The sequence below is a fragment of the Scedosporium apiospermum genome (genome assembly GCF_000732125.1).
Source record: "Scedosporium apiospermum strain IHEM 14462 chromosome Unknown SEQ_SAPIO_0044, whole genome shotgun sequence".
Taxonomy (NCBI): domain Eukaryota; kingdom Fungi; phylum Ascomycota; class Sordariomycetes; order Microascales; family Microascaceae; genus Scedosporium; species Scedosporium apiospermum.
Window position 1 is genome coordinate 912,307 of NW_015971745.1, and position 24,011 is coordinate 936,317.

The 24,011-nt window shown below is 52.0% G+C and overlaps 4 protein-coding genes and 1 pseudogene across 4 annotated transcripts; 3 read left to right on the plus strand and 2 right to left on the minus strand.

The window, feature by feature from the left end:
* Positions 1–1,036: 1,036 nt before the first annotated feature.
* Positions 1,037–1,543, minus strand: SAPIO_CDS1098 (uncharacterized protein; the record flags this gene model as incomplete). The annotated part of the gene is made up of 2 exons (XM_016784457.1): positions 1,037–1,442; positions 1,527–1,543. 2 exons carry the CDS (start codon positions 1,541–1,543, stop codon positions 1,037–1,039), a joined length of 423 nt encoding a protein of 140 aa, XP_016646012.1.
* A 94-nt stretch (positions 1,544–1,637) lies between these two features.
* On the minus strand, positions 1,638–1,979 carry SAPIO_CDS1099 (annotated as a pseudogene; the record flags this gene model as incomplete).
* Positions 1,980–2,658: 679 nt separating this feature from the next.
* Positions 2,659–8,020, plus strand: SAPIO_CDS1100 (uncharacterized protein; the record flags this gene model as incomplete). Its single annotated transcript, XM_016784458.1, has 3 exons — positions 2,659–6,702; positions 6,766–7,758; positions 7,838–8,020. The coding sequence occupies 3 exons, from the start codon at positions 2,659–2,661 to the stop codon at positions 8,018–8,020; spliced, it is 5,220 nt and encodes a 1,739-aa protein (XP_016646013.1).
* Positions 8,021–10,330: 2,310 nt separating this feature from the next.
* Positions 10,331–11,530, plus strand: SAPIO_CDS1101 (Replication factor C subunit 5; the record flags this gene model as incomplete). Its single annotated transcript, XM_016784459.1, has 3 exons — positions 10,331–10,417; positions 10,491–11,113; positions 11,182–11,530. The coding sequence occupies 3 exons, from the start codon at positions 10,331–10,333 to the stop codon at positions 11,528–11,530; spliced, it is 1,059 nt and encodes a 352-aa protein (XP_016646014.1).
* A 6,256-nt stretch (positions 11,531–17,786) lies between these two features.
* SAPIO_CDS1102 (3-hydroxypropionyl-CoA synthase) lies at positions 17,787–20,887 on the plus strand (the record flags this gene model as incomplete). Its single annotated transcript, XM_016784460.1, has 7 exons — positions 17,787–17,934; positions 18,054–18,077; positions 18,497–18,523; positions 18,760–19,922; positions 20,019–20,279; positions 20,351–20,755; positions 20,825–20,887. 7 exons carry the CDS (start codon positions 17,787–17,789, stop codon positions 20,885–20,887), a joined length of 2,091 nt encoding a protein of 696 aa, XP_016646015.1.
* Between the last annotated feature and the right edge of the window lie 3,124 nt (positions 20,888–24,011).

Sequence of the window (24,011 nt, forward strand, 5' to 3'; positions counted from 1 at the left end):
CCCATTCTAGCCATCAGTATTAATTCAATTTGACAATAACGAAAAGAGACAAAAGAAAAAAAAAAAAAGAATTAGGGCCGGAGGGCAGGTGTCCCGGCACACCCGCCCGGTTTCAATCCCTACAGTTTGTGCTCGAGTTATTAAATGGTTGTTCACCCTCGGGTTCGAACCGATAACCTCCGCCGAAGCGGGCCACGGATGTGCGAGCTCAAACTGCTGGGTAATGACCGACCCGGCAGCTTTCGACCATGTTTTGGTTATATGGTGTGGTGCTCCTGTGGGAGGGTGGTGTGTCGTGACTTCTTCGTTATTCTTGGATGGTATGGCAGCAGTATCAACTGAAGAAGTGTGCTGAGGTTCGGGCTTCGCCTTCCATGACTGGCCTTGTTATATGGTCACTGGCCAATCTCGGTAGTATTCCTCGGCTGTCCCTTTGATTCTCAAGCAAACCCTCCGGGTAGGATACCTTGTCTCCCCGCCGGTCCATCTCTAGGAAAGTCTATAGCGCACGCCGTCTCGCGCCATGGTTATGCATTTCTTAGCCTCTCCGAGGACATGTTCTCCCTATGTATACGATCAGGGATGTCTGCTCCTGCACAACACTATCAGGATGAAAGGCCTCAATAGAGATGGGGCAAAAGAGGTTGACCCGGTCCTGAAGGTTCGTCGAACGCCCACCCTGTTGATCAGCTAGCCCGACACAACGAGCCATGATATTTCGCCAGCCCGACAATCCCTCGGCGGCTGATGTGACGTATGTGCTTACACGAGGCAGGCTTCTTTGTAACGCAGGATTGATTATTTTACCCATCTATATCAAGGATATTCCAAGGTGACTTGGATGCTCTTCCTATCCCGAGCGCAGTGCCAAATTCTACGCATGAACTCTCATGATGATCCAGTTTCCATGATTAACCATTACCTGCCCTTCTGGGGTATCCGTATCAACGCCTCCACGCCACACCTCGAAATTGGCGGTATAAGAACCGCATGCCCATTCATTCACGTTCGTTGAAGACAACACTGCTCTAGAACCCTAGAGTCTGATGTTGACAAGCATGCAATCAATTCTCCACTCCCTTCTTCCGAGGAGACTCCTGAGCCATTCGAGGCCGAGGCCCGTCCACTCTCTCCTTTGCTTCACTAGCTCGTCCGCTGCGGCGCCGGTGAGCCCGCCAACGGTGGAGAGTAGCATCTCGGCCAACGTGCTATTGTACTCACCGCTGCTCGCATCGAGCATGGGCATGGAGGATCGGGGCTCGAACCAATTGGATGTCAGGTCGAAGAAGCATTGGTCGGACCAGTAGCAGGAGGTGAGGAAGAGGATGATGAGGAGGAAGCTGCAGTAGACGCAGGGTCGGCTCAGGAAAAAGGTACACGCGAAGAAGAGGAGGACGAAGATGGGCGGTGCGTTCGTCGGGATGAAGAGTAATGGAAGCCAACTACAAAGAAAACGAGTGTTAGGACTCCGTGTAACAATGGCGGGATGGGCAGGGGGGAGGAGTGGCGCTCCTCTGTTAACGCACCTCCTTAGGCAGAACATTGTGGCGATGATGCGCCGTGCGCGTCTAAAATGCTTCGAGATGGTAGTTATGGATGCGAATATATCGATGCCGTCTCAACAAGGGGGGTTGAATTTAGGTCGCGTAGATCCGGAGTTCCGGTCTATCCAACAAATCGAAGAGTGGTTCCTCGGTGGAGGCGATAGCCTCGAGTCCAGAAATAGAGTACGTCAGGCTCTGCCAGATCGCTGGAGCCTTGTCGTATCGAGCCAGTGGTCTAAGGGGAAGCTGTGGACTAAATGGCACCAATACGCTGTCGCGAGCTGGGGTTCGTAGTCCGTACTGGCGCGGTTTACGCGTTGAATGCTTGAGAGTCGTTCGGAAAGTGGGAGGAAGTGTCTGCGCCTGAAGTGAAGTGCCGTGATAATTTTGGGTTGCGACCTGTGGTTGGGCTTTGATGTGACGTGGGTCGCCCATTTCGGTTAGTGGTACGTACCGCCTGAAGGTTCTCGCTCGCCGCCACCCTCCACTCCCGAGCACCAGGAAACGAACTGTTTTCGTCAAATAAAGTGTGCGAGGAGAATCCCCCTTTTGATCGTTGAATCCTAAGTCCGCCCTCGTGTCACAAAACATCGTTGGGCGATTGAAACAAGACCACTGTTAACTACGGCGATGTCTCCACCTGTTCTAATAAGAAATTATCAAATATCAATTGATCCTATCACTCGAGGCCCGTTTCTCGGTCGCTCCTACTGCTCGGGGTGCATCAGAGACCCTTGGCCAGGCTGCCAGAGAACGACGACTCATTTATGCCTCGACGGAAGGCAGGAGGTGGAAGGCAGGACGGTAGGAGAGAGGTGTGACTGCCACGTCTGCTGGAGCTCCACCACAGAGTACATGCAGCGGAGCTTCCCGCAGCTCTAACCACTGGAGCAAAGCCTTGGTGAAGGAGCGACCTGGGGATATCCATTTCACCAAAATAACCTCATCTTTGCAAATCTGTAAACAAAATACACAACAAAAAAAAAAAAAAAAAACATGATTACTTCGTAAACAAAAAATCCTTCCAACTTCATCTCCTTAATCCTTCCAACTGTGAAAACCAAAAGGATTCCATCATAGCATCTGTGATAAGGTCCTTTGCAATCACACCATCATGGATGCATCTCATCAAGCAGCCACGTCAATTATGGACACACCGCCCTCACTTGAGGTAGTGGTCTACAAGGGGCCAATGCCAAGCTCCGATGCCAATTCGCCAGTTTCAAGCCAGCACGGCCAACGGGGTCAACACGGTCAAGAGGGCCACCAGCGCCAACAGCAACTTGGGGCTTTCCCCCGACCGCAGGTGACTAATGAGGCCAATGCAACTCCAGGAGGAAGGTTCATTCCGAATGTGAGCCCTGCTCCAGTCAACGTCTCAATTTGGCACCCGCCACCTCCTCTGAACCACACCTTTCTTTCCCCTTTGCGGTTAAGCCTCGACCTCGACCAGCTCGGATCGTTGACTGAGCCATCTATTTTTTTTCCCGCTCAATTGCAGCCCAACACCAACCCGCTGCTTTTCCAAACCGCTCCTCCGGCGGCAACGCTTCCTCATCCTCTTTTCTATTCCTCCCTTCCTCCCATCGAGTCCATCCCGACCTGGCCTTTGAGAACCCCATTCAGACAATCAATCTCAAGCCCTTGGGCTAACTCGGCCATGGTGTCGCCATTCCTTCCTCCGGCTCCGACGCCGCCTGTCAACAATAGTAATAGCCAGGGCATGGCTTCGAACCGTGATCGAAACGCCGGCTTACTCAATCTCCTCAAGTTCAGCGGACAGGGCCCCCAGCCCATCCATACTGAGGACGAACATCATCACGAAAGTCATGGCCCTTCTGGCCATCAACTTCCAATCGGCGGTCCGTCGTCCTACAACGTTCCCCACCACGTTGGGCCCCAGAGCCATCATAGCCACCAAAGTCATCAGAGTCATCCTTCGCAGCAGTCGCCGCACAACGACGTTGTGAATCTGTCCTCTTCTCGGCAGCCACCTATCTTGGCTCCTGCTCCTTCCAATGCGGACCCTTCCGGACTTCTGGCTGCCCTTATGAGAGGCATGCGTGGAGTCGACGAGCATGATGAGGATCATCCTCAGGACCACCAGTCCCCCGTCGCTCCGCCTTCACATGCCGCGGCCACGCAGCCTGGCTTTGGCCATGCTTCGCCACCCGCCAACACTCGTGCTTATCTGCTCGACCTTCTTAGCCAGCCTAAGCCGATCCAGAACGACCAACAGTACTTGCCCGAGTCGCACTCTGCGAACTTGACACCCCAGTCCAGTGATCTCGCGAGTTTGCCCGCTACCATGCAAGCCGCTCCGGGTAGCGGACCGAGGAACTATGGCCCCATGCCAAACATTCCTCAGGGCACTCTCGAATACGAGCATCGTCCCCAGGACCAACGCGGCGCTCCTGGCTACAACCCGTTCCCGATGGCAAGCAATGGCCACGAGCCCCGGGGACCTATCCCCGTGCAGTTCCCACACAACAATGTTGATTCGGGAATGACTTCTTGGTCGTACCATAGCCAGCCGTCTGATCATGGTTCGCGTGGCTCCTTTAGCCAGTCTCAGGGCGACTCCTTCGCCAACTCGGCGCCCTTCCAAATTTTGAAGAAGCCTAAGCCCTCCGACTCGCCCAAGAGCTTCCAGGAGCCCATCGATAGTCACCGTCAGAGTCTTGGCCATAGCCCAAGCCTCAGCCCAGGCGATACACGTCGAAAGACTGATCTCACCCAGGCTGCTGTTGATGATGAGAAAGACTTCCTTGAGCGAAGCCTAGGTCTCTCGGATAGACTTGGTGCTTCTTCTCCCGATAAGAGCCCTGTAGATGACGCCGCCACCAATGCCGCTCCCGAGCCTACGCCGGCCAACTTTGAGAGTTCCGAAGTGTTGGGACAGTCGGACGCAAACGCCACGGCTGAAACTGCCGAAGGTGATCTTCCCGACTTGGATGTCGATGATGACAAGTCCCCCGAAGGAAATTTCCATGATCCGAAGGATTCGGCCGCTTCTTCTCCCAAGGAAGAAGCCCTACCTGATGAGAGCAGCGATGCACAGGAGCAGGACACCGCCCAGGCTCATCCGGATTCCCAGGCTGTCGCTGACAGCTGGGACAGCGCAGACGCCGAAGATGCCGGCCTCGTTGAGGATGACTCGTACACTCCAGTCAAGGTCTTCGACTTCCCCATGCAGCCTTGGATCTCTATCACCATGACTGATGGCGGTATCGAAGCTCGTCCGGAGTTCCGTGATGGTACGATTATGGACATTGCTCGGTTGAAGAAGGAATTCGACCAGATTGACCGTAATCTCTACACGGCTTCTCAACACTGCATGGCCTACGGAATGTCTAAGGCCGGGGGTATGCACGTCATTAGACAAGATGATGGTAAGGATGTCAAGGTCTTCTCCAACACTAAGGATCGCATCTTCAACATATCCATGTCGGTCACTCCTAGCGACCACACCGGTATTCACCGAGAAGCCATAATGGGCACCGGAGTTAGCGGTACCGTCTACTGGGTTCAGATCCTCGAGGGCGATAAGGACCATATCGAGGATGCTCATCCTGAGCAATATGGATTCGCCCTCCCACCCCTAAGCTCTCAGGAAGGCGACACTTCTGGAGGTGTACTGAAGACTCGTGCCAGAGTCTCTTCGTGCCATCCCGAGTTCTTTGCCGTTGGCCGAGGAAAGTCAATCACCATCGTCTGGCCCTATTTCGTCATGCAAAACAACCTTTTCAGGCCCGGCCACGACCGGGTTGTCGATGCCGAAAAGCTTGCCAAGCAGTGCTCGCTGAAGATCAACACTGGCAAAGCTGGAAAGGACTTCACATTCAGCCAAGATGATTCCGTCATTGTTTCCCTCGATAAATCCGGCCGCGTCAAGTTCTGGGATGTTCGCGAGCTTACCGCTGCTAAGGAGGATGGCGACCCGAACCGACCGCTTCCCGCCCATAACTCGCTTGAAATCAAGGAGCCTTTGATGACTCTTGCCAGCACGCCGGAAGGCGAAAAGGCGTGGCCGACCTCGGTGCTTCTGCTTGATAAGATCAAGCCGTACCAGAAGAGGTGCGCCCTCCGATACATGATTGTTGGCATGAAGCAGAATCACACCTTGCAGCTGTGGGATTTGGCTCTTGGCAAGCCGGTCCAGGAGTTCAACCTTCCCCATAGCAAGGAGTCGGATGCTGTGTGCAGCGTCACGTACAACCCCGCGACTGGAATGATTGTTATTGGCCATCCTACTCGAAATTCGATCTACCTGGCTCACTTGTCTGCTCCTAAGTACACGTTCAAGAACATCTCCCAGGCAGATTACATTACGCGACTCGGCACGAAAGATCCCACCATCCCCACCCCGGAGTCGACTGCTGTTATCAGCGGAGTTCGCGAGTATTCGTTCGCTAACAGGGGCGTTCTACGGAGTCTCGATATGCTCTCGACTCCCGCCATGGCTCAGGACGGCGACGAGCCGACCCTCTTTGAGCTTTATGCCATGCATTCTCGCGGCGTTGCCTGCGTCCTAGTCCGCCAGCGTGAGCTAGGCTGGTCCAAGGACAACAAGGTAATCGATGGCGTAGAAGCTTTGAAAGCTGGCGTTGTTACTGTCTCGCCCCTCAAGGCCTTGGCTCCTCAGCCTCCCGAAGAGCCCGCGCAAAGCAAGCAGCAAGGTCGAGCTAACAGGGAAGCTTCTCAACATGCGTCGAACCAGGACGAATCGGTACGAAAATTACCTGATTCCGCCAGTCCCGTCAAGATTCAGACTAGGAAGGATGCCGAAAACGCAGCCAATGCTGCTTCCCCGGCGGTAACCCTCGACAAGGTTGAGAAGAGAGGTGGCCGCAAGAAGAAGAATGCTGCCGCTCAAGCTGCTACCGATTCTCCCGCCAACGGAGCGGGCGCCTCGCCCGCGGTCAAGGGTAACGCGGTCTCTGCTAAGGGCAGCGACTCGTCCCGAGGCTCCGCAGCGTCGCAGAAGGCCGTCGGACCGTCTGTCTCTCAGGAAGCCATCGATGCTACGGTCAAGAACATGGAGACCCGCCTCAACGCGTCCATCTCAAATGTCGTCGACACCGCAATTCGTGGTCTCAACAATTCCATCCTCGCCCGAGAAGCCGATTTTGATTCTCGTCAACTCAAGCTCCTCGACGTCATTTCGGACGTTCTTAACCAGAACGTCCAAAACGTCTTATGAGACATTATCAGCAATCAGTTCTCGGGTTCCGTTATTCCTTCCATCGCCGATGCCACAAGCAAGGCAGCCGCGGAGCAAGTGAGCATCAAGGCGATGCACACCATTCAGAAGGAGCTTGGCAAGGCCTTGCCCGCCCTTGGTGAGAAGATTGTGATGAATGAATCTCTCGTGGATGCACTTTCTGAGAAGATTAGTGCCCGGGTCTCCAGCAAGGTTGAGAACGAGGTTATGCGCGGCCTCTCTAACAGCCTAATGCCCGCGATCAATAACCTCACTATTCAAACCACCCACCGTGTGGCGGCTGAGATCCAGCAGCAGTACCAGGAGGAAATTGATCGCCTGGACTCCCAACGCCGTGCCGACGCCAACAAGGTCGACCAGCTTTTGTCGCTAGTTACCCGGCTTACCGATACGGTGTCGACAATGGCCGCCGCCCAGTCCCAGTTCCAGGGAGAATTTCTAAAGTTCCAGCAGCAGGCCATCGCTGATCGGGAGCAACATGCCCGTGCCGGACCCGGTCCGGTTGTTGGTCGCCTGTCTGCTGCTGAGTCCCCTGGCTACAACGCTCCCCACCACGGCCCCCCTGCTCCTCCCCATCAACAGCAGCACCAGGTGGCTCATCACCAGCACCAGCACCAGCACCATCAGCAGCGCCAGGGATCACATCAACTCTCTCAAGGTTCCCGCGAAGGCTCCTCGGACCAGACTGGTCGTCCCCCGTCGAACCTCGAAATTGAACTCGGCCACCATATCTCCAGCATCGCGCAATCCGTCTCGGAGGGCCGCTTGGAGGAGGCCATCATCCGATGGCTTCAGAGCGGCCACGAAGATGAGATTTTTACCCGATACTGGTCCAAGATGAGCCCCGTCCATCTCCGTGACCTTCCGCCCCTGGTTCAGCTGTCTGTTGCGACGACCGTCTCTCAACATCTCGATACTGCCTTGGCTCGACAGAAGGCGGCTTGGCTGGAAATGTCGATTCTCTGCCTCATGAACAATGTACCTAGCTTTGTACGTTATTACTCCCCTCGTTTGTCCCTGTTATTTTGTTTCCCTCTTGGTGACCATCATACTAATGCCTAGTTTTCAGGACCAGCAAGTTCGGGAGGTTACCCCCAACATCATGAAGCTCGTCATCAGTCGTTCAGAGAATTTGATCATTCGCATCGGTAACAAGGATCGCCATGACCCTATTCTCCAGAACCTGGTACAGCTTGTTAACACGGCCAAGCGCATCCTGGAGGCCACTACTGGTGGTCATCCCCAGTATTAAGCTTGCTTTTCGGTTGACAATGAAGTTGACATATTGGGGGGGCGTAACTGGCATGATACCCTAAGACATTTTCCTGCTCTCTTTTTTTGGTACTCTCTCTTCTGTTTTACTCTCTCTATGGAACTAATCACGGTCATCAACGCATTGGTTTTTGAAATTTGCGAAACGGAATTCAAGGAGGAGGGCGGATAAAGTTGAAGGTTTTTTCTTTTTTCTTTTCTTTTTTTTTTTTTTTCTTGTATGCGCAAGCTTGGCCCATCTGATCTTAGATGAGCGCATACAATTACCGCTAAACTGGGAGTTTGCTTTTCTTCTTCTCGTACCTTGTAAGAATACTTCAAACCTAGTTGTTTTTTTTATCTTCTGTGTCATCTTTTCTCTTTTCTTTGGCTCGTTTTTCACGCATCACATGAGAACATGACGAAAAGAAACATTCTATATTTCGCGATTTTTTGGAAGGCTGCAGTTTGACTCGGAGGTGTGTCGTTGGCGGCGGTTCTCTTATAATACTACTTCTTGTGCATTCTCTGGGCATCTGTAAGCGCTTGTAAAGCACCAAAGTGAGTTCCGGGTTCGATGAGCGGAAGTCCATCGCATGGCTTGTTACACAACTGGAACACCCAATCGTCCTTCCTCTCAGCTCGAATCTTATAAACGATGCTTCCTCTATTCGTCGTCACTCGGGTTGCATTATCTTCCTCTATATCTCCAGACTCTCCTTCTACTAAACCTCGCCTCCGCCTTTATCCAAATCCTCCTCCACCCTACCTGGAATCAGAAGGGGGAGATAGACAAGGCGAGCTCGACGGCCGGCGGGCTAGGACCCTTCCCTTGGTAGTAGAGAAAGATTTGAGCGGCTCATCCCCGTGGGCACGTTTTGCTCGCGACGACCTCAAACGCCTTCTGCGACTCATTTCTAGACTCGCACGGGAGTAGAAGAAAAATCTACGCAAGCCGCCCTCTCTTCCTTGGTTGGCGCCGCCAAGGAGACCTCGCCAGCCACTCGGGAAGACACGACAGCTGTCAAAGTGGCCGCGGGTTCCGGTGCTCAGCAACAGCTGGGGTGGCCTTTGAGCCCGTATACAAGGCCGGGTGCGTGGGAGACGAGGGGAGATGATGCTCTTACCGATGGGGGGTGGATGGCGAGAAAGGGGCTCCGGTCGCTCGTGGGGGGTTATTTCCAATGAAGAGAAGGAATCCCCTGATGGCTGAAAGGTGATGGGTTTATGGCTTGCAAGATCACTTCGTATAATCTTAGTATTGATGGCTTGATGATCGTACATCTGCTAGTCAATGGCACCAGTTATCAAAAAGATTGGCATGTGAAAATGAGCATGGCGGGCGGTAGAAAGATCAAGTCAATTGATGCTGCTCCGATAGGTGGAGCACACTCGTCCAGGGTATTGATGAGCGCTACGGTGGCCCGACTGGCTACCGGCGCAGGAGGCAGGGCCGGGACAGGCCGGGGGAGGAATCAAAATCTGGTTGACTGCGAAGTTGCTTAAGGCTTGTCCTGGACTGAGAAGGGCGTCTCTCTCGTACGAGTTCCACCCTACGATCTTGTGATTCTTTTAGGGGGCGAAGACACCGCCACGTAAATGAGGGAGGTCGAAAACCCAAGCTCGGCATTCCAGGGCTCCCAAGCTAGATTAGGAGATTTATGAATAAAATACCGAGCTGCCATTTCTATGCCGGGGAGGCGGTGACGTCAACGTGGACTTTCTCGGTGTGGATCGAATTGATCTCTCAGTCAATTCACATGGTATTCTGGGAGATTTTTCGTCTTGGCACCTCTTCAAGAAGAAGAAAACACGAATGCCCCCATCGGAGATGAGAGACGGGGCGACAGGGCAAGCATCCGGGATTGGGCGACAAGTGGCCAAGTCCAATTGTGAACACCTGACGCGACCTAACATGAACTCGTCGTCGTTCTGGGGAAGTATTTCGCATTCAATTGAAAGTAGATTTTAGAAAATAGGTGTAGATTACCCTGTACCTCGTATATTCGACGATGTGTACATTCAAAGAAGGGGAACAAAGAAGGGGAACCACCTGAAAGATGGAAGCGCAGCTGCAAACCGAGTTCAATTTTGGTGCCACTAAATGGCAGAGGCTTCGAGGGTCGAGGGTCGTGGCCAGGCCCACACGTGACGAAATTTGGAGGAACCACTCAACGCGTAAACGCGTCAAGAACGGAAAGCGTAAATGTTCTTGACTTCACTCCCCTCCCCACATTTGCTCTACACTACGTTCAATCCCCAAAAGCTCTACGAAGATACGTGAGCCATCAATTTTAGAAACACGGTCAAAATGGCGCTCATCGTCGACAAACACCGGCCAAGATCTCTGGATGCCCTCACATACCATTCCGAACTATCAGACCGCCTCAGGGCGTTGGTACGACGAAGCTCCATCTCCCTCCCTAGCGACATCTATCAAACGCATCCTTTTCTAACTTTCACAAATCAAGGCCCAAAGCGGAGACTTCCCCCATCTCCTAGTCTACGGCCCTTCAGGCGCAGGCAAAAAAACCCGAATAGTAGCAACCCTAAAAGAACTCTACGGCCCCGGCGTCGAGAAGATCAAAATCGACGCACGAGTCTTCCAAACGTCATCCAACCGCAAGCTCGAATTCAACATCGTCGCCTCCATCTACCACCTCGAAATCACCCCTTCCGACGTAGGGACCTATGACAGGGTCGTGATACAGGACCTCCTCAAGGAGGTCGCGCAGACGCAACAGGTGGACCTGTCGGCGAGGCAGAGGTTCAAGGTGGTGGTGATAAACGAGGCAGATCACCTCACGCGAGACGCTCAGGCGGCTTTGCGTAGGACGATGGAGAAGTACTCGCCGAACTTGAGGCTCATCTTGCTGGCGAACTCGACTGCGAATATTATTGCGCCTATTCGGTCTCGTACGTTGCTTGTGCGGGTGGCAGCGCCGACTCACGAGGATATATGTGAAGTGTTGGCTCAGTCGGCGAAGAAGGAGGGCTGGCCTGTGGTAAAGGGTCTGCATCAGAGGATAGCGGAGGAGAGTGGGCGGAATCTACGAAAAGCGCTCCTCATGTACGAGTCGGTGCATGCCCAAAAGTAAGGATTTCTTTGCAGTGCTACATCATCAACACAACCCCGAGCCTTGGCGACTGACAACCCCGTAGTGAGAAAATCACAGATAGCACACCGATACCTCCACCAGACTGGGAAGCCTTAATCGGACAAGTCGCCAAGCAGATAATGGAGGAGCGCACGCCCAGAAGGATCCTCGAGGTGCGAAGTCAGCTCTACGATCTCCTAACGCACTGCATACCCGCCACCACCATTTTGACGACGCTCACATTCAAGCTCATCCCCATGATCGACGATGAATTGAAGGGAGAAGTTATCAAGTGGGCGGCCTTTTACGAGCACCGCATCAAGACGGGGACGAAGGTCATTTTCCACTTGGAGGCGTTTGTGGCTAAGTTCATGAGGATACTCGAGATGTACTTGATGAGTATGGATATGTAAGGGGTGGTTTAGTTTGCTGGCTGTGGGTTGGGTGTGTTGTGCAGGTTTGTAGACGGTGAATGTACCAATATCTCAATGCAGGCGAATGATCCTCACTGCCCCTTGCCAACCATCATTTGAATTTTGAAGTAGGCGTATATCTGCCTCGCACTTAGTATTCTCACCGATAAACGATAAACGGGCAGCAAGGGTTTTACTTGTGTCTCCCATAGCATCCTCGAGTACCAGGCACACTACTAGTACATTTCCCTCGTGAATTCTGAAGAGGATCCCCAACGGGCAGAAACACAGTCTCTCCCCTCAAATTTGGTCCCAATCATCGGTCCCCATTAATTAGCAGTCCCGCATATTTTTAAGGCAAAGATAAAACGGGACGGTTAGCCAAAAAACTTGGATAGGTTAAAGTTGTTCAGAGGCTCTCCTACTCCTGTGAGCGGGTGTCATACCAACAGCCGACAAACAAGCAATGAAGGGGGTAAATATTCCGGCTTGCTCAAATTGCAGATATTTCGTATTATGTCGGTGGAGGTGCTTGGCAAAGAGGCTCGCAACCTGGTTGTGGCAGGGTAACGGATGATGGGCCGGTAAAGCCCACGTTTTATTTAAGCCGCGTGGAAAAAAGATCAACTGAGGGCTTGGCAGAGGGGGATAATCTCGAGACTGTGAGATGGGCAATTTACGCCAATGGTCGGGATTTGTGCACCTCTTTTCTAACCTCTATTCTCTTTCTCGCTTACTTTTATTCTATTCTATTTTATTTCATTTTATTTTCCTACTTTTCGGCCATTTTGTTTGCCTTCTTCCTGCTGACTGGAAATACACATATTATTGGGGCAGGAGAGTCTCTTCAGCTTCATGCTACAAAGAGGTCCCGATGGTCTTTGGAAGAGGCTTCAAGCTTCTTCCCCGACCTATCTCCAACTCGGGAAACTGGAGTCTTGTCAAGATGCAGTTATAATATTGTTCTTCGACGTGTTGGGGCGCCAAACGGGGTTGCGCTCGGTCATAGTTCGCGATTCGGATTCGCCCAACGTGTCCGTTGTAAATTCTAGAAAGTTGGTCGCATGAGGGTGTGAAAGCGCAACGGTGACATGAGATCCACGACGTGTTGGATTACTTTCTCCGGAGTGCGAGCACTTACGGTTTTGAGTCTGATCAAATTGAGAGGTGTTTCCAGAAGGAAGAAGTTAAGGCAGGCTTTACACTACCACCTAGCAGTTCCGTTCGTCCACGTTTCCACCCTGCACGGCAACTCGATTCTCGATTTGGACCCCAGAGTTTGGAAGCCAGGTTTTTATAACACGCTATTCGTCGGGGAAGGTTGGGAGAACGCCCATGCGTACTTCGCACTTCGTAATGCCGTTGGTCTGACCACTTCTACTGCCTGCGACCCAACATTCTGGGACGGTACCGATGCTGCTTCATCTCCCACGTTTTCTGGACCAACTGATGGTAGGGTGAAAGGGCCACTGGTGTCTTTTACCTGTATAAGTGGTAGTAGTACATTCTATTGCTGAAGAGAGATTGATCCGTCGAGCCACTCTGCCTCAAATCTACGGCAATCCCTTATACTAACTTTTACCTTTTAAACTCTCTTAACGAATTTAATGCCATTTGAATATAATTGAGACTCACAAACACATTTTGTGCTAATATAAGCATCAATAAGCGTCACTCCCACCATGTCAACGAAGAAGTATCTCGTCCCCAGAGATACATCCACCAAGGCACGGAAGTACACCGAGCCATGATGCAACCTCGCGACCAAAAAAACGTGGGCAGGACAGACCAGGACAGGCCAGGACAGGCCCTGTGCCCTTTGCCCTTGTCCTTGCCACCATCCATTACTCCGCACCTTCCCCCTCCCTCCCCCAGGCTTTCTGGTCAACCACGCTACACTAACCACTTTTCGCAGGTGGGGGAATAGAGAGACCCACAAGCTCGTGAGTTGAGCCAACAATTGCAACGAAGCTTGAGGATGAAGTACCGGTTGGAACTCCACCGGGAACTGGGGACTAATCTTAATCGGTGCTTCACGCCTTGGGGGGAACGAGTCGAGAACATTGAGGCTTGTGGGACTTCTAGGGATGACTCTATCAACTCCGTCGAATCCGTCTTCATCTGGATATCAATTCCGAGGTGTCACCACACCCCTTTCCCACTAGAGCTTCCTTTTGTCCTTGTGGGGTCCAACCCTGGTCAACTATTTCGTCGATCTACGATTGCGAAATGGTCAGGTTCGAAAGAACGGCAGATTCGTAAGAGGGCAGGCGATGACGGCACATGTGAATGCTCGGCGCCTTCGGTGGTTCTTGATTTTCTGCTCCTAGACTCTTTCGGACCCGGAGTAAGGGACACCTACGAAGTAATGAGCGGGCTGTTTGCTTGTGTCGACACTCCGGGCAACCCGGGAGGACACGAAATACTTTGCAAGTACGAAGTACTCCGTAGCTTAGCACATTATCCGTGATGATCCATGGGGAAAAAGACCAACTCCGTCTCTCTTTCCCCGTGCCCCGTCCCCCGTGGGGTACGTAGTTCGTACTTGTAGTGGACACTGGACAGTCTGCAAGCAATCAAATCAGTGGATTTATTACCCACAACTTTTGAACTATTTCCATCCCCGATTCTCCATAGAATTAATTGATCGACGACGATACATCAATTATTCGATTATTCACTTGTCATCAACTCCCAAGGCTGAGATGCCATCCACCTCCTTGACATCATTGATGTCAATCGTAGCCTAGCCTTCCATCACGATCAACGGTCTCCCCTGTCCGCGACTGCCGAACGGCTACTACTTTAAATAGCCAAGCCCTGAATCCTTCCGATGGCTACATGCTGGACCTGGCATTTTCCTCCCTTGCCAAGTCTTTACCCGCGAACGTTGGTCTGGGCACTTACGGCGATTTTTGGCGGGGGGCTTGCATGGCCCTGGTACGAATTCAACCAATCCTCCTGTCATTCTGGGTGCCCAGACATTCCAGAGTGTTCTCCAAGGAAACGCCCGGACTTGCACCCATGCGAGGCACCCCCCAGTACCGTGCCAAGCCTTTCTCGGCATGTGGTTTTTTAGTCTTGATCAACCAAAGGACGAAAGGAAAGAAGCCAAGAAAGTAACATTGAACACTTCGATGACCTCACCGAAACAATTGATCCAACGTACAGCGTCCAATTTTCCAGCCCTGCGCGGACTTTTTGCTTAGACTGCTGCCCAGGGCTTCGGGATCGGGTAGGCGCGCGTCGCAGGCTTTGCTTTATTAAACCAGGTACTTCGTAGTTAACAACAGAAAAGCAAAAGAAGACCCTTTATTTATCAGTTTGACGTGTTGTGCCGTCTGAACCATGTATTTGATGCATGTCTATTTCGATCTTCTGGGAATAGAGATCCAGCAAGAAACTGAGATGATGGAGAAGACATGAAAAGGGGGGCACAAGTTCCTCTTTTTCCGGAGTAAAGGCAAAGTAGCGAAGTCGACACACGTTACATGGGGGGCGGTACAGGATACCACTTTGGCGATAGTGGAGCGTCAGCTTCGATCTTATCTTGCGACGTTTGTAATACAATTACTTTGACGGAAAAAAACCAAGCGAGCCGCCTAGAGTCAGAGGGAGAACGTAGAGTTGGTCTGTAGTATATAGTACTCCTCTCCACCTTCCCCCTTCTCCTCATCCACAATGATACCCTCCAATTTTATTTGGAAAAAAAGAGACCCTCCATCCTGACGGCCATGCCGAGAGGATCGAGGAATCTCTGCCCCGTGATTATTGCTTTCGGTCCAACCAGCCTATGTGTAGCCATGGGATGATCCCCTCCTCGTTTATGTGTTTTGGCAAAAATCCTGAAGCGCAAGGGATGCAACTAGATTAACGATTTACGAAGCTGTGCTTACTGGCGAGTTTCCAATGCAGGGGAGGGAGGGGGAGGGATGGGGCGGGGATGTGTGGAATGGAGCCGTGGCTATATTTGGGCCCTACTCAGATGGACGGTATCAGATACTTCGAACTGATATGGGATTCTACTTCGTAGCGAAGTCAGATTTCGAAACAGGCAAATTGTGGATAACGACTGCTAGTATTCATTAAGCATGTTCTGCGTTGCCCCGGATGGGGGATAAGACACTGCTTAAACCGGTGTACAAAGTACAAAATCCCACAGTCGTTCGCAAATTTAAACGACACTGGGAGAAATAAAGCCGTCAATGGGATCATGGGGTCGGTTGCCTTGTTGACTGCACTCACATAAGTCTGCAATGTTCCACCGAACCAAGTTGCGCGTCGGGCGGGATAATAAGAATATGCAGGGAGTTTGGAAACTTACGAGATGGGCGGCTTCGATATCAACGGTTACCAGTTGATAGTCTATCTCCTCGCCCATGAGTTCAATGTTATCTGTGGAAGCGAAATGGTTCCACCACCCCCTTCGGATTCTCCTCATCCATAGTGGACACTAGTCGAGATATGAATATCTGATGCCAAGCCGAAAAGAAGAAAAAAAAAGAAAAAAGAGACGACGATTTAAAAGAATGCGGTTAGCTTTGGTGTAAGCGGAGCCGACACGGGTGTGCCCCTAGATGAAACCTGGACCAACTGTGCCCACGTACGTCGGGGAAATGGAACGCGGAAGGGTAGTAGTAGCAGTAGCAGTAGTAGTTCGTTTAGTTCATGTTGTCTGTAGTCGGATTGAAAGGGCTGCCGGGAAAACTGCATTGGCATGTTGATGGGAGGATCTCCGACTCGTGGGGACGTCATTGTCAACCGCAGGCAGCCAGCCTATCTCTCGGCAATGCAAGAACTCCATGGTTCAATGTTGTGTTCTAATGCTATCGGCCCTGCTGTACCTTTTCCTTGGACTTCAGGGTACGTATGAACTTGCAGATTATTCTTATTATACGCTCCTTCCTTTCAATGAATGCCACCCTGAACAATTGATGTATTGGCTGATATCGAATTACCAATGTTGGATTGAGGCGGGCAGATCCCCAATTTCTGGGAGCTGCAATTGTATTACTCCATTTCTTCCCCCGCATTGCTGCCGCCCAACATGGTTGCTTCGCATTTCACAGGCAACATTGAATGGTGTTTTGGCAACGGTCGGCATTCCAGGTGTTACTGGCTGGCATGAAAGGAGGAAGGAGGTACCAGACGTCGGGTACGGAGGTACGTGCGGCGGAGGTACGGAGCACTCGAGGGCTTCTGCTGAGGGCTTCTGCTGCTATTTCTTCGCCTTCCATTCGCCCATCCCGCGGGACAGGTCGTAGTCGAACCCGCTAGATTACTGCCGACACCGCCCGCAAGACGCTAAACTCTCGAGACCCAGTTTTATAGTCCCTTAAATGTATCTTGTCTCAGGAGAGGACATTGAACATTGAAGAGTTCAATTGTTAACACCCTGTGGGGACTTGTGAATTTTATAAGTGTTATTACTGCCAACTTAAGGCACTTCGGTGTTCCTGTGCAGCTTTTTCAGAGTCTGCTCGCTTGTCTGGTGATGTAGAATTTAGCTGTCAGAAAAGCCATTGTCGATGACGTGACCAACTTAGCTACTTGGCATTACCTACTCTGTATGTGGTGCAGTGGGAGTTGTTGGGTGCATGTGGGTAATTGTGACCAGGCCCAACTACCAGAAATGCGGTCCCATCAAGTTGTTCCCACGCAGGCTGATTCGCTCTCCACACACCGATGCGATGTATTCAGGGACCAAGGATACTTCCGCACAATACAATGCGGTACAAAGCACGGCGAAGAGTCGGAGGCAGAGAGTACCGGAGTACGAGAAGTGTACTTCGTCGCGGTAACTTCGTACCTGCCTACACTCCACTACCTGCCTTGCCGGGGCGAACGAGCTCTTGCCAGTTGCATTTCACCCGCAAGAAAGCTCGCCCCTCCTTCAGGCCCAGACCCTGGGAGAGAATGTCGCAGTGGTCATTTAAACAACCGAGTCGCCCACCTGCTTCCGTCTCTCGCTTCTCATCATCCACCTTCCTCCCATCTTCTTCTTCTTCTTCTTCCTCTTCCTTGCTCTGTTGCCTATTCACTCTCCACTCTTCATTCTCGTTGCTGCCATTGATCATTTAATCTATTGCATTCATTGACAGGTCCATCCCAGTACGACCTCTTCACGACTGTCCCTCTTCGACCCTTGCTAAAGTTCACTACCAACGACTCCTCGCTCCTCGATCCCTAAAAGAGTTCGAACGAAGAAAGGAAACGACCCCAATTACTTTCCCCGAACGCTACATACATCGCAAACATGGCCGACATTGCAGCGCAAAAAGCGGCCCTCCAGCAGCCTAACGGCGTCTCTTCCGCCGTGGCCACCAAGGCTGTTGTTGTCGTGCCTCCGCCCCCGGCCCCCGAGGGCGCTGTCGTCGCAGAAGCCCACCTTGTCGAGACACATTGTAAGGAACTTCCCATCTGATCTCCCGGGCGCAATTGCTCTTGTCCGGGGTCGACGCCGGGCTGTTGCAAATCCCCCACGTGCGGACGTGCCACTAACGACTTTGCTTTTCGTTTTTAGACCCTCCTCCGGAAATGTTTAAGAGTAAGTCACAGACCACCATTTAAATCGTTGGCGACAGAGGAGCTATGACGAACGGGAAAATTACTTTGCCCTTTTTGCCCTTGTCTATACTACTCTGTTCGCCCCTCATTGTTTCCGTTCTTGGAGTTTCGTTGAAGCACCCACGAGCTCTCAATTCCCCCAATGCGTTGGGACCCGAATTGATTTTTCGAGTCACTTTTTTTTTCTCCCTTCCTTGGTTAAGCTTTTTCTTTTTTTTTCTTTTTTTGTTCCATTGACTCGGGTGGCGCGGTAATACGTGCCTCTCTGCTGCTGGGCCACCCTTGGCTTGCCTCGGAGATGTCGCAATTGTTAGCGCCGTGCATGCCCGGAAACATGGAAGGCCTCTTTTGGGCAATTCAGAGTGGATTTTTGCTAACAAGTTTTCGCTCCCCTTGCAGGGCATTCCTGTAAACCCCACATCATGGGTAAGTTCCAAGTTAGCTCAAGCAGCAACCCCAACAATATCTCCCCCAAATTCAACACCTGCAGCCCCACCACCTTCCGGCTTCGGCCAGAGCTTTCGGGTGTTTGGCCCGCACCAACATCCCCCATCACCATGCGACCATGACCATTGCGGTCGATGCTGATGGCCCATGGCCCCACTCTATGCGCCCATTGCCGGTTAACCCATTGACGTGCTAACTAACCACCAATGGTTTAGGTATGGAGCACTACCAGAGGCTCTACGAGCAGTCCATCCGTCAACCTCACGAGTTCTGGGGACGCGAAGCCCGAGAGCTCCTCAACTGGTCCAAGGACTTCCAGACCGTTAGCACCGGCTCCCTCCCCACCGGCGATGTAGCCTGGTTCGTCGAGGGCGAGCTCAATGCCTCGTACAACTGCATCGACCGTCATGCTTTCAAGAACCCCGACCAAGTCGCCATCATTTACGAAGCCGACGAACCCGGTGATGGCCGTAGCGTCACTTATGGCGAGCTCCTCCGCCAGGTCTCCAAGACCGCCTGGGTCCTCAAGCAGATGGGTGTGCGAAAGGGTGACACCGTCGCCATCTACCTCCCCATGATTCCCGAGGCCGTCGTCGCCCTCCTTGCTTGCGTTCGTATCGGCGCCGTCCACTCCGTCGTCTTCGCCGGTTTCTCCGCCGACTCCCTCCGCGACCGCATCGTCGACGCCAATTCCAAGGTTGTCATCACCACCGACGAGGGCCGACGTGGTGGCAAGCTCATTGGCACCAAGAAGATCGTCGACGACGCCCTGAAGCAGTGCCCCGACGTCAAGAACGTCCTCGTCTACAAGCGCACCGGTGCCGAGATCCCCTGGACCGAGGGCCGTGACTCTTGGTGGCACGAGGAGGCCGAGAAGTGGCCTTCCTACATTCCCCCCACGGCCGTCAACTCGGAGGACCCCATGTTCCTTCTCTACACTTCGGGCTCTACCGGCAAGCCCAAGGGTGTCATGCACACCACCGGAGGCTACCTCGTAGGCGCGGCTGCCACCGGCAAGTACGTCTTCGACCTCCACCCCGGTGATGTCCACTTCTGTGGTGGTGACGTCGGTTGGATCACTGGCCATACCTATGTCGTCTACGCTCCTCTCCTCCTCGGTGTGACCACCGTCGTTTTCGAGGGTACCCCGGCGTACCCCAACTTCTCTAGGTACTGGGATATCATCGATAAGCACCACGTCTCCCACTTCTACGTCGCCCCCACCGCGCTCCGTCTCCTCAAGCGTGCTGGTGACCACCACGTCCGCAACGAGATGGGCAATCTCCGCGTGCTAGGCACTGTCGGCGAGCCCATTGCTGCTGAGGTCTGGAAGTGGTACTTCGATGTTGTCGGCAGGTCGAAGTGTCAGGTTGTTGATGTAAGTTTACGCATGACATCCAGTGAAGCCAAAAAAAAAAAAAAAAAAAAGACGAAGAAAGATTGCAATGTGACTGATGTTTTTCCCAACACGCAGACCTACTGGCAAACCGAGACCGGTTCTCACGTTATCACGCCGTTGGCGACTATCACTCCCACCAAGCCTGGTAGCGCGTCTCTACCCTTCTTCGGCATCGAGCCTGCCATCATCGACCCCGTCAGCGGTGAGGAGATCACTGGCAACGACGTCGAGGGCGTCCTCGCCTTCAAGCAGCCCTGGCCTAGCATGGCCCGTACCGTCTATGGTGCCCACAAGCGATACATGGAGACCTACTTTGATGTTTACAAGGGCTACTACGTAAGTGGCGGCCTCCGATTTTCTCTCTCGGTGTAAAAAGACTTTCTTGGCTAACGTGTCGGTGTTTCTAGTTTACTGGCGATGGTGCTGGCCGTGATCATGAGGGTTACTATTGGATCCGCGGACGTGTTGATGATGTCGTCAACGTAAGCGGTCACCGCCTGTCAACTGCCGAGATTGAGGCTGCTCTTATCGAGCACCACAACGTGGCTGAGGCTGCCGTCGTGGGTGTTCACGACGAGCTCACTGGCCAGGCCGTCAACGCCTTCGTTGCCGTTAAGGAAGTCACGGAGGTCACGGACGCCCTGCGCAAGGAGTTCATCATGCAGGTGCGAAAGAGCATTGGTCCCTTCGCGGCGCCCAAGGCGGTCTACATCGTTCCTGATCTCCCCAAGACCCGCTCTGGCAAGATTATGCGACGTATCTTGAGGAAGATTCTCGCTGGTGAGGAGGACCAGCTCGGCGATGTTACTACGGTATGTTGTTACTCTCCTCTCCTTCTACCGTGGAAGTAGACGCAAAAGGCTAACACGGTGGAATTCCAGTTGTCCGATCCCACCATTGTACCGAAGATTATCGATATTGTCCACGAGAGCCTCAGGAAGTAAACAAAGGGAGCGATACTGTGTATTTGTTTTCTTCTTCTTCTTCATCATCTTCTCTCCTTGGTATGGGTTTGGGAAAGCGAGATTGGGAGTTTCTGTTTAATCCTTCTTATTCTTAATACCATGTTTATACATATTTATGGGTGGCGGAGGTTTTATTTGAAGAGCAGCAAGTTTGAAAAAGGAGGAAAAAAACCACCAAAGCGAATTGCGGTGCGTGGAGGAGAAGAGTGGGAGGCGGTGATGATGGCAACAGAGCCGAAGGGAATTGGAGAGGTCGATAGGCCAGAGTTCAAATGACGATTGATGCCTTTTGGAAGTGGTTTCTGTCCCGTCAAGTCAACCCGGGCACTCTGTCCCGGGGCGGGGCCCTCTGTGTGTCGTCCTACTGGCGTGCTTTGCTCTACGTGGGGAGGAGGTATGCTTGGAATCAAGGTCTTCGTGTTCAGAGCTGCGAGTGTTCCTAAGCAATCCATGCTAGTATATTCCTACTCGCCGCACGTATTCATAAGCCTCACAGCAGGATTCTTCGCCCGTTTCCCTACAGAGGCCGTCTTGTCAGACTAGTAATATACTAAATCGTTATATAAGTCTTGGCCTCTTCGAGTTCTTTTTTGTGATTTCCCCAAAAACATCAGGCTGGTTGCCAGTGGAGACCCGTGTGTGATGGAGACGCAAAAGTGCTGCAGGTTGCATGTGCAAGATCCTTCGAGGGATGCATTTGTAGGTTGGCTGCGGATGGCCAGCGCATCGTGGGTTTACTCGTCATGCCAAGACGTGGGATCGTGAGGCTTTTTTTTTTTTTTTTTTTTTTGTGAACATTTGGAAGGGACTTGCAAACGAGGTGGCGGGGTTAAGGTTCGGAGTTTGTTGGCGGGGGTAGCAGCCACTTACTTGTAAGTCGGGGTGTGTGGTGTGGCCAAGGAGGATGGATGCTGTTGTCTCGTTTTCTGATCGAGTCGGGTCAGGGATCGGATTGGAAGGAAGCTGTGAACATTTGGGGCTTTTAGATGGCTCGTGATGGTCTTGTCCTTCTTGGTCCTTCTCCAAGGGCTTCAAACCTGTTATAGGGAGCCTGATATCTCTTGTTCCACTCGAGGCGGGGTGAAAAGGGAGCCGGGACGAAGAACTATTGAAACAATGGGAAATGCTCTCGCCTTGGAAAGGGAATTGAGGCGTCGCGACACAATTATAGACATCCCAAGTGAGAATGAAAAACTTTAGGTGTCGTTTCTAAGAGTAACTTTGCGTGCCATGTAGTTTGAAGCCACCGGTTGTTACGCCTGACGTCAGCTGTGTCAGCTGTGTCCTCGCTGTGTCTTTGGTTGACGTTCATCCAAACCCGTCCTCACTCAGGTTACGCTTATCCTACCTTTGTACAGGTTCGTCCGCGGCAGCGCAACGGTCGCTATCCTTCGAAAAAACCGGGCCAACAGTTCGTAAAATTGCGAAAAAAATAGTTATTTGAAAAAAAAAAAAAAAAAAAAAAAAAAAAAAAACATGCTTAAAAGTGGGCTCAAGTTTGAGGAATCCATCTTGGCTGGCCAAAGAAATCGGGCGGATAGCACACCACTCTTCCTGGTTTTGCAGGGTGGTAATACGAAGTAATCGCTTAGCAACGTGAAGTGATGACGACGACTTTTGTCAAGGACGTTGCTGTTTTGGGAAGAGGTTCGGAGAGTTGTTTTTTTTCTTCAGTGGCTGTCAATGTGGCTGCGCCGATGTACTTCATCCGTAAACAGACGAAGTATTATCCTTCGGTACGAAGTACAAAGTGAAGATCAATCGAAGTAATTGAATCAATCTGGGGATCTTCTTGTTTAAACCGGACGGTCGATTGCTAGAGGACCGCACTAAAAAATTGAATTCAGGTGCCTTGAAGTTAATGTCGACGACAGCATGTTCATTTTGATGGCGACTGATATTGCGACTTTTCAACGCGGGCCATACGTGGGTACTGAACTCATTGAACTGATCAATCGATCGATGCTTGTAATACTCGCCTGCACGGCACCGCATTGATGGTTGTAAGGCTTGGCTGGACAGTCTGGTGTCATCTCAAAATCTCAAGCCTGGTCAGTGTACTCGATACAAAGTACTTTAACTACCACCGAGCAGGCTTTGCTTTTTATTGATTTTTTTTTTCTTTTCTTTTTTCCATCCCTTTTCTCCTACAAAGGTATACACTAGTCCCTTGCATTATGGCAGTCTCTCATTTAATCGACCAGTGCTCCCTCGTTGTCAAAGCCCAGCAGGGGAAGAAACACACAAGGTGATCCTGAAACAGGAGCGCACCAGAGAAAGCGATGCGAACAAAACGTCGCAGTTGGTCTGTGTGAATGGATCGATCGGCTCCTGCTACTTGACCTGCCCGGTCCAGTGGGCCTGCCCAGTGAGATTGCAAGCAATGTGCATATTGATTACCACTCCATCCGCTAGGCTATGAGGGGAGATCTCTCCGTCGTGCTTGTATCTGGTCGTCGTGGCTTGGTGGACACTGTTTAGCGCCGAGAGCCTAAAAAAAGATCGGGACATTCCTGACCCGGTGTTGGATGGGGCCAACATGGGACCAACGATGAGAGCCTCTCCCTGTGTCTCCTCTGACCGCCCTAACTACGAGGTAAGACTCGCACATGGTTCCCTTGTGTTTGGTCAGACCCGGCTCGCCAAGTAATAGAAGAGAGGATATTAATCTGCAGAGCAACAGGTTAGAGAAATGCTGGTCAGGCTGTGATTATTTGCTATGGCTGGCGTTTAGCAAAATGTGCGCAGCAAATGTTGCATTTGGTCACAGGGACCCTTACATCTCGGCTCTTGCAGTCCAATCGATCGAGCGGGAAGGGGATTCACTTCCTTTCTGGACCTGCACCGGGGATGGCTTGCCTGGATACATAAATAGATCGAGCTCGGCGCCTGGAAGAACGGCTTTACTTGATAATATATATTTCTTGCCCCGGAGTGCATGCTTCGCAGGGAGACTTCCGCTCTGAATATTGGCGAGTTCGTGCTTGAGATCTAGTTCGTGGCCAAGCCAAGCGTCTTGAGAAACGGTACGAGGTACAGCCAAGAAGTGCGGTTCCCCGTACATTCCGGGTGTACCCAGTGCATATTTCGTAGGGCGGTAGCT